At 40.2% G+C, this 10,362-nt stretch overlaps 1 protein-coding gene across 5 annotated transcripts; it reads left to right on the top strand.

The window, feature by feature from the left end:
• The first annotated feature begins 1,117 nt into the window (after positions 1-1,117).
• On the top strand, positions 1,118-8,665 carry adora2ab (adenosine A2a receptor b). 5 transcript variants are annotated; one of them, XM_029516165.1, is made up of 6 exons: positions 1,120-1,445; positions 3,941-4,034; positions 4,114-4,394; positions 4,602-4,733; positions 6,741-6,844; positions 7,283-8,665. In XM_029516165.1, the coding sequence occupies exons 3-6, from the start codon at positions 4,195-4,197 to the stop codon at positions 8,248-8,250; spliced, it is 1,404 nt and encodes a 467-aa protein (XP_029372025.1). In that variant the 5' UTR covers positions 1,120-1,445; positions 3,941-4,034; positions 4,114-4,194; the 3' UTR covers positions 8,251-8,665. The 5 variants fall into 5 exon arrangements, with proteins under 5 accessions (XP_029372026.1, XP_029372025.1, XP_029372023.1 ...); XM_029516163.1 differs by having other exon boundaries at positions 3,941-4,394; XM_029516162.1 differs by having other exon boundaries at positions 3,858-4,394.
• The last annotated feature ends 1,697 nt before the right edge of the window (positions 8,666-10,362 follow it).

The following is a 10,362-nucleotide window of genomic DNA, read 5'->3' as shown; positions in this document are numbered from 1 at the left end:
GTCTCTTCTGCTTGCTGAGTCGTATTGAGCTTTGTCCCTTGTCACACGGTCGATTCTCTTTTGGTTAAAGGATGCTCAGTATCTATTGTGGAACAAAATGCTTCATTGCGTTTGTCTTACAAACAGGTGCTATCTCTTTCAAAAGTGCTCATGCAATCTTTAAACCCAATTTACCTCCGGGAGACTACCTTTATCTTGCAAAGCCCTAACCCTAACCAACAATAGGCATAGCCAGCAACAATTAAACATGTAAAGAAGTCCCCCACTGCCATGGGACTGCTCTAAAAGCCTCTGGTGGGACACAGAGGCATGAACAAGCCGAATAGGCTATGTTTGCATTTAACAGGAATCCTTAAGGAGTGATTTACATTTTACCACCTAGATAAGCCAGCAGCCATATTTGTGATCAAAACGTCTAAATACCACAGCTCCTGATGCACGCTCAGTCTCATCTCAGGTGGAGCAAGCCTCCACAATGATGGCCATCATCACATTTTCTGAAATATCTCATTTCTTTTGTCAGTTCCATTCCTGTTGACTTGTGGAAGCAGGATACAGTTTGAAATTATCCATTTAACACAAACACTCAAAAACCATTTAGCTTGCAGCCCATCTAAACACAAGGAATTATGGATCTGAGCAGTACAGTCGAGCTGACATGCACTGCTGCCTGTTCTTTGTAAGAGATGTGTGTTAGTAACACTTCTCTAGTCTCGTTAATCATTTGTTCGTAATGTATAATGTTCAAAGTTGTATATTGTATAAAATAATCTATGTACACACACATATACACATAAACATATTCAAGGTTTGGAAAGGATTCCGTCTCATCGTTGCCCGTATGTATTTTATAAAAGAAATACAAAAACTGCGACACATTGACATTTTATGTTATTTATTTTACCAAACAAACTCAGGAAAAAATGCAAAAGGAACATGACGCAAACCACAAACATGTGGTGGAGGGTGTGCAAATGAAGGCAGACAGGATGTTATGTCTTGTTTTGGTTGTATATTTTTTTTAACTAAACCGGGTCTCATCTTATGTTTATCACTCATACTTTCTTTCCCTCTCTGTTATAATGGGTTTTTTCCCATCCGTGTATATTTCACTGTTAACCAGAAGCCCCCCGCCCCCACAGCATCGCCACCACTCAAACGCGCACACACGCACACAAACACAGAGGCGGCGCGTACGTCTGCGCGTTTTCCTGTTGTTGCGCATTGGTGCGCATCTTAAAACTTCTCCACACAGAGCGAACGAGTCAACGGATTTATTTGTATCTTCTTTTTTTCTCTCTTTGGTTCACTTTCACTTTCTAAAATCTGGTCTGAGCCCGTTGTGTTCTCCCTGAGTCTCCCATGAGGGCAGACAGCCAGTAGACTTCGCCCTCTCAATCGGCTGACCGACGGGAAACATCTCACTGGTTCCCCACAACATTGAGGTAAGAATGGAGTTCTATTTTTAGTTTCTTAATTCATCTAGAGTTTAATTTCTAACAATCTGCAGTTAAACGGGTGTTTTGGGGACAGTGTTTTAAAAGCCACTCAACCTGTATTGGCTATTCCTTATTCTGTTGCTATCAGCTGAAATGAATAATTGAAAATATTATGGCCACTTTATTTATCGTCGTTGGAAGATAAATGGAGATAGACACTGGGTTACTGAGTATCTGCCTTACAAAACCACACAACTTTTAGCTTAAACACAACACACACTCTGATGTTCAGGCAATATCTCTGTCTCTTCTGCCTCCTGTCTAACCCTCGTCCTGACATCTTGAGCTCACAGTGGTTTAGTTGGTGACAGGGCAGCGACAGTTCCCCTCCAGCCGGATATATATTTTCTTATCACTTCCTCCAAGACCTTTGGGCACTTTCTTTTCAAAATAACTGAACAATTCAAGTGGTACAAAGTTCAATAAGAAGGCTCACCCCCTAGTCTGTACAACATTTGTGCATTATTAGCCAGCGGTTGTTTTTGTAATGACTATATGAAAAATATATTTTTTTAATGTTTGTTCAGAAACCTTTGCAACCTTTTGCAGAATCTCAACGTCTGGAGAAGTGTCTGTAGCTTTCCAAACCTGCTGGATAAACCATGGTTTTTAAATTCCTTCTGCCTGTAAGAAGGTTTCAGCAGCTCAGCAATACAGGAAAATTGAGACTTTGGTCTGATTTGCTGCCAACCAGTTTCACTCCAACTTAAATTTCCCTTTATGTTTTCTGCATAATTATCTGTAATGAGTTGTTACTTTTCCATAGAAGGGCACAAAATTTCAGGATTGGGGGGAGCCAGCTTGCTCTGGCTTGAGCTTTCTGATATATTAGAAGCCTAAACAGCAACACTCTGTTCACACTTTGTTCCTTCAATCATTTAAAATTTAAATTCTTATATATTCATAACAGTCAAAGGAAATGTGAGCTTCCATCTTACTAGACCTGAATTTAACATAATTAAAATTAATGGATGACTATAAACATTTTAATAATATAAATCTACTTTCTCTTCATCTTGAATTAACTTCACATCCACTGGGTGTGAGCCCAGTGAGCGTTTAGATGGGGGCTACAGGGAGAAGCCAAAAAATCTTCTTAGGCTCCGAGGACTCTTAGACCTGGGACAATAAATATAAAAATGTGTTGAGCCACCTCACAATTTTGAATTCAAGTCAGCTGTTATCATTATTACCTTAGTCCACCTAAACATGCCACAAAAACTTGGACATCTTATTAAATCTTATATCGGCCAATTCTCTCACTTGGCCATACATTTTGGAGCTTGTTGGAAAAAAAAACCAAACAAACAAGCAAAAAAAAAACAAAAACACTCCAGCAGTCAGCCTGTCAGTGGACAGTCGCAGCACAGATGGCAGAGTGATGGATGAATGACAAAGAAAGAGAAAAACATGTCAGAAACTGGCAGGATTACTGAAAGAATATAAACTGGTGCAATATTCTGCTTAAATTATGCTGCGTAAAATTGTAAGAAAACAGTCACTCACTATCTCTGTGACAGAGTATGAATGTTAGACAGAGACAGGTCATCTGCTTGCTCTGTTTTCTGTCAGTATATCCAGCTAAAAAAATTAAAATAACACACAGACATGACAATAACAACATTTTCATCTGACATGAACGCACATTGTGTAATGGGTCACATCGGTGGGACACAGCTTTTTAAAACATCATTGCAAGTAATGCAAATGTATTTGCTGGAGGTCATTGATAATTTCAGTTATTTCTAAGTAATGGATAGATTTGATTAAGCATGCACCACTCAACATAAAGCATCAGTACAGCTTTAGTTAAATTTGTGAAACATGATGTGGCCATTTTTTTTTTCCCTCCTCAATCTGTGGTCCTGTAGTTATTTGACCTATAATTCATTCAAATGCCTTCTTTGTGAAGGTTAACCAGGATTACACTGCTGTTTGTAATAATATTCCCTAATCTGCTTACAACATTTTGGAATTTAACAAAAAAAACATGTGAAAACAGAAGCAATGCGGGTGTTCCCGCCATTGTGTGATGACTTTCAATTGAAAGGTGACCTATTTTGTGTTATTATCATTGATTTTGGAAGAAAGCAGCTCATTGATGGGAGTAATTTGTGTGTGGAAGGGTTTTGGGAAACTTTTGCTGAAATAGAAGGTGCATTGTCAGGCTGTCTGCTTTGGCCCTGTGTGGAAAATAAACTGTCCACTCCTGTCTTACAGAGATAGATGACTTTTCTGTCCCGTGTGTGGTAACCTGCAATCTGTTTGTTCAGGCTATACAACTGAGATTGTGTTCTCCCGCTTCCTCTCTCTCTCTCTCTCTCTCTCTCTCTCTCTCTCTCTCCACTCTCACACCAGATCACTGCCCTTAATTTGGCAGCCATTGGGCAAAACTCCCAGACGTTCTCTCCTTGATATTAACCTTTGATCTGTAACAAAAGTTTGCAGAGCTGCACAAAGAAGACATGACATGAAGAGCCGCGAAGAGGAAGACTGAATGATACTCGTGAAGTCAAGTGTGTTGTGTTGTTTGTGGTGAGAACTTCCTACCTACTAGGTTATTCCCCAGTGACAGGCTCACTCCTTCAATCACACCATGCCGTTCTGTGAGCAGGTATTTTGCGTAAAAACATGTCAAGCCGCTGAGTGTGTGGGATGAAAGTACAAAGAAAACAAAGAAGAGGAAGAGATAACCATGCTGAAGAATGGCCAGTTGGTCTATGTTTGCCTGGAGCTGATGATTGCCTGCCTGGCTGTGGCTGGGAACCTCCTGGTGTGCTGGGCTGTCTACCTCAACTCCAACCTGCAGAGCATTACCAACTTCTTTGTGGTGTCATTGGCAGTGGCTGATATTGCTGTGGGGCTGTTGGCAATTCCCTTTGCCATCACTATTAGGTATCACGATTGTTATTCTGTTTTTACATCTAATCACCTTCTTACAACCCAAAATTACAATCGTGCTGGATTAAAATGTAATGAATCGTCCCAAAACTCTGTTGCTGATTTGGGGTCTAAATCAATTAATCTAAAAACCTATGAATTCATTACACTTGTAATATGTATGTTTTTTTTTTTTCTTGTCTTTTTCGAAATCTACTTCAGTACTGGCTTCTGTGCCAACTTTTACGGCTGCCTGTTCATCGCTTGCTTTGTCCTGGTGCTCACCCAGAGCTCCATCTTCAGTCTGCTGGCTATCGCTGTGGATCGCTACATCGCTATCAAGAACCCGCTCAGGTCAGGGCAAAGTAAAAAATATTAAGTGAACACCAAACATAGATGTCCACAGTTTCACAAGTTCAGGTTCACTTTTTAGACCTTTTGGAATTTAAAAATGTTTTCTTTTGCTGTTGAATTTGAAATGTTGGCTTTTAAGCAGTACACTTTCGCTTTGAACACAATGGTCTTTTCAGACATCAGAGATGAACCATTAGAGGTGAGGTGTTATGTATCAAAACACAATGAATTACTGGGAAATCTTATTCAGTTAGGGCTAATGTGGCCGGCCGTGGGTTGACAGAGATGTATGTCTCCACAAGCTTAATTGGGTTATTCTTTGTGTGCTGTTGGAGAGATGAAACCTGTTGAAGGCTTTGTTCATTACCATCCACCTACATCAGCACCACTCAAATACCACGTCTTTGAATTGGTTTATCTTTGCAGTTTACAACAAAGTTCCTTATTCATGCTTTCCACATTTTGACAGACCATTGACTCATATAGCTTGTGCATGTAAACAAGACTAGTGTTGTTTAGTCACAGTTTCATTCCTTACTGCTGTCATGGGAGGATATTTAATCTACTAATCCACAGCAGGTGACACATTTGCATAAGTAGTTGCATAACAACTAGTGTGTCAATTTGTGAACGCACAGTAGGGCCACAGCCCCGGCAACAAACACTCATTCATTCATCATCACCTGCTTATCCATTTCCGGGTTGCGGGGATGGTGGAGCCAATCCCGGGTCACACTGGGAGAGGGCAGGGTACACCTTGGACAGGTCGCCAGTCATTCACAGGGCCAACACACAGAGACAGACAGAGACGAACAACCACTTGCACTTACACTCACATTTATGGGCAATTTGGAGTCACCAATTAATTGGGAGGAAACTGGAGTATCCAGAGGAAACCCACAGGGAGAACCCAGGAGCATAGGGAGAACATGCAAACTCCGCACAGAAAGGCCCCAGGCCCAGGAACCAAACCTACAACTTTCTTATTGTGGGGCACTAGCGCTAACCACTATTTCACCATGCCACCCCTGGCACCAAACACTGGAGCGCTAATTGCTCATCTGAATTTTAGGGTGCCCAATATGCCGCCTTGCCCGCAAAAGATATCAGTCATATGATGTAATGGCTACCAAACACAGGGGCAAATCAGCATGCGTAAGGCAGTGGAGGTGGAATTTTGGCACATTAAAACTTTTAAAAAGTAATAAAATTTAAATGTTAAAATTAGATTGTTTCAATTGGTATTCTCAGATCATGGTGCCTAGGCTTTTGTTCTGTTCTTGTTAGATCTGAAATATGTATTCTAATGTTTTTATCCCTTTCTTCCTGTGCTGTCAAAATAGATAAAATAAAAATGACCAAATTTAAATTTTCATATTTCTCCAAAGACCAGCTTATCATACCCTGTTACAAAACAGAAACAGTGTATAACAGAATTTTTGGAATATTTGTCTTTATGTAAACACTAATTTCTCAGCTAAGACTGAAAGTAAAAGGAACAGCTTCATTCCCCTGGTTGTGACACTTCTGAACACTAATACTGAAAAAGTAATGCAATAATTACAAGGTGCAACAACAGACATTAGTCTGTTTAATATTGATACCATTTTTCAATTAAGCCTTGCTTATTTATTATCTGTTTTTCTAGCTGTCTCTTTTTTTTTTTTTTTAATCAGCTATGCAATAAGAGATTTCCACAATTTCATTGTCTTCATTGTGCAATGACAATTTGACTCTAATCTAATCTAATGTGGGTCTAAATCTGAGTTGCATTAGAGGCATTCAAAACAGGAAAATCATGCATTTTACAATTTTTATACTGTGGGTGTTCTGCTGTAAGACAGTAATGAAACAAATGACATCATCCTGTGGTTTATGAAATCAATGCTGTAGTGCACAACCATTTTATCCTCATTTACATAACCAAACACTGACAATGTGGTTGTTAATAACAAAGTGAGACTAGATAAAGCAGCTGGCTCTTATGTATTCTGCTCAACCTTCCAGGTACAACAGCATTGTGACAGGGCTCAGGGCAAAGTGCATCATCGCTTTGTGCTGGGTCTTCTCAGTAGGCATCGGCCTAACTCCGATGTTGGGCTGGAACACAGGTGGGATATTTATTTTTTTGAAAGTGTGAATGTTAAGATTTTACTGATTGCATTGTTCCTCCCTGAAGGACTGTAGAACAAAATGCTGCCTCTGTCATACTGTCCATGACTTTCTGAGATGTAATTCTTTTTTACATTGTCAATTAGTAAAGACTTCATCAAAAATGGGATAATCAAGAGTCACCGAAAATGCATTGACATTCAAATTGAAATTGTAGCACAAAGAGCTGTAAGGCACTTTGAAATTTCCAGCTAGAGGAAATTACTCTTTTTCACACTGACATCAATCCAGTAAAGTGGTTCTTACCAATAGCATGATTTTTGAGAACTGAGACCCACCCTTAGCTGTCACGTCTGAAACTCAAACGTACACATTAACTTGCCAAAATTCTAAAAAAAACAAAACAAAACAAAAAAACTCCCTTATCCGTCGTACAGGATGGAAGACGCCAACTGCGAACAGCAGCAGCTGCCCTGAAGGCATGACAGAGTGCCTGTTTGAAGGAGTGGTTACTCTAGACTACATGGTCTATTTCAATTTCTTCGGCTGTGTGCTGGTGCCTCTTGTGGTCATGTTGGTCATCTACGCTAATATTTTCATGGCTGCACGTCATCAACTCCGACTGATGGGGCTCAAAGTTGCGCATGCACCTATTCCAGGAGAAATGACCACATCCTCAAGCTCGTCGCGTTCCACCCTACAGAGGGAGGTGCATGCTGCCAAATCACTGGCTATCATTGTCGGCTTGTTTGCCGTATGTTGGCTTCCGCTGCACATCATCAACTGCTTCAACCACCTGTGTCATAACTGTAACCGCCCACATATCTGGGTGATGAACATTGCCATCATCCTCTCCCATGCTAACTCTGTTGTGAATCCCTTCATCTATGCCTACCGCATTCGAGAGTTCAGACAGACCTTCCGGAGGATCCTATACCAGCATGTCCTGGGGCAAAGTGATGTTCATAGGTTTGGGGCTGGGAGCAGCAATAGCAGAAGTGTTCGTAGCAGCAGCATCAGATGGACCTCCTCCTCTTCCCCTAAAGAGTGTTCATCGTGTGACACAGTGGTAAATAGTTACATCCTGGACCACCCTGACCGAGCCCCCCCAAAAGCTTCATATGAGGTCTCTTGCAACTGGACAACATCATTAGACTCTGCGCCAAAGAGCAACATACCCAATGGACACCAAATACAGGGTAGCTCTCTCTCAGCAACACAGCAGCAGCCATGCATCATAGGATTTGCTGTGAAGGATGGAATAGAATCTGTTACCTATTTGACTGGAGCAGATGTTTTGGACCTGAAAGAGAGTGGGAGCTGTGTTACTTTTGTGAATGTTCAAGCTCTTTCCATTAAAGAGAGTGACTGTGCTTGCCCTACAGAGCTTACAGAAGCTTCATGACAAAGACATTTAAGTACTTAAATATTTTTATTCCCATAGAACATTTATCAGTGCACGTATGAAACACATGAAAACATAAAGGAGGACTCATTAAGCTCAACTCATAAACAGAAACATTAAATCTTTAAACAGTTTTAATCAACAGTCTGTTAAATAGATTTGATCTATAAGTGTTCAAGCAAAAGTGCTATTGTTTATATTTTTCCAAGATAAATATTCTTTTTTTTAGGTTTAATTATTTCTTTAACACCATATACTTACTTGACTCTATTGTATCTTGTAATGCATTTTTGAGACATGTCTTTAAATTCTTGAATTGTGTTTATTTAATAGTGTTGCATCATGTCACCTTTTGTAATGGCCATCTTTGTGTTGTTTTTACCCAATGGAGAATTAAATACATCTTAAATATTTAGTATTTAGTATCTTCTTTTCATCAATGGAACTCTCTTGTGACATTAACAATCAGTCAAAAATCATTTGTTATTGAATAGGTTCACTGTGACAAGACATAGCAAATATAGACTGAACTCTGTCTTACTTAGAGCTGCAACTAATGGTCTGTGCCGTCCATAAAAGTCCACACTGACAGTTCTGGTAAAACAGTGACAGGCATGTAGATCTCTTAAAAAGTAATTTCTCAAATTGTTTGATAGCAAAAGAGCATACAGCGTTGCTAGTTTGATAACTGCCCGGCAACATGTGTTAATTGTCACTGAAACAACTGTGATTTATGAGTCAAATCACTGACCTATACAGACCAACCACCAAAAAGAAAGATCCTGTTTGATCTACTCAAATATCAGTCCATATACCTGAAATGTGGCTACTCTTAGTCAGGCCTGCACAAACAGACAGCATGAAAAGCACACACATGCACACACACACACACATGAAGTACGTATTCATGACCACAGACTACTCAGCAAGAGGTGTTTACAGAGTAGCCTGGATGCTGATGCCAGTCCGTGAACCTAATGCAATGGAAATCAGATGAAAGTTCATTTGATGATGTCTTTTATTATGCCATTATGCTTTCTCTCCTCGTTAAAAAGCCCTTTCACTGTGGGAAAAGCCTACATTAAGCAATGTTTATGTGCTTTAGAGCAATCCATGGGAGATGTCTCCAGGAAAAAACATGCATGGTGCAATACTGTACTAAATGTGTATTCATACACTCCAGATATTAATTGTTCACAACATCTTTTGGCCGTAATGCTAGGGCATATCATGTCCAAAGTGTATATTTTATGCTTTCTCTCCATATAACTGTAATGACTATGTAGTTTATTATTAATTAAATAATCATACTGCATTGATGCTGCATGCTGCACATCAGGAGACCTAAAGAGTGATGTTGGCTGGGGAGGAGCAGTGTTTTAGCAGGGGCTGGTAGTTGGTGGAGCAGTGATACTTTTTTTAGATGCAGGTCAATGGTGAGTTCATGACAGCAGCTGGAGAAAGCAACCCATGTTGGTGGCGTCATTCATCACATGTTGCCCCGTGGATGCTGCCATCTGAATTATTTCTGCAATTATTGGCCCATACTCTGCTCCATTTGTTGAATTATAAATGAAATGGTATGCCACAACTTGATTCCAGTGTGTGGTGTTTCCAGGCAACATAAACACACACGCATGTGTTGCCTTTCGTGTGTGACCTGGCAAAGTCACATCACCATACAACTTTCCTGAAAGGGTGTGGAACTCCACACTTGGTGTTATTGCCATTTCTTCCAGGGTCAACACACACACACCCTCTCCAGGTCTGTAAAATCATTCACCTTCAGTTTGAGGAAGTCAAATACCTCCATCAAAACACCAGGCTCAAATCCAACTGCTTGTATCCTTCTTTGCAGGGTTCTAATTCCTGGCTGGGGAACCTGCATGTCCTGCAAGGCCTTGTAGCCAGAAGAACCTGTGGCAAATCGAAGTTTTAATGCCCTCTTCAGTGTATTGTTGCTCCATTTCATCTCTCTTGTGGTTAGTCTCCTTAATGCTTCAATTAGATCAGTTGTTAAAAATGTCTCAATTTTTTTGTCCCTAATTTTCATTTTCCTCCTAAGAATGGCATTTTCCTTTTTCAATTTTCTCCATTCTGCCTTGGTGTTTT

The sequence above is a fragment of the Echeneis naucrates genome, chromosome 12 (assembly GCF_900963305.1).
Source record: "Echeneis naucrates chromosome 12, fEcheNa1.1, whole genome shotgun sequence".
NCBI classification, from domain to species: Eukaryota; Metazoa; Chordata; class Actinopteri; order Carangiformes; family Echeneidae; genus Echeneis; species Echeneis naucrates.
Note: the sequence above shows the minus strand (reverse complement) of the source record. Positions and strands in the feature narration are given on the sequence as shown.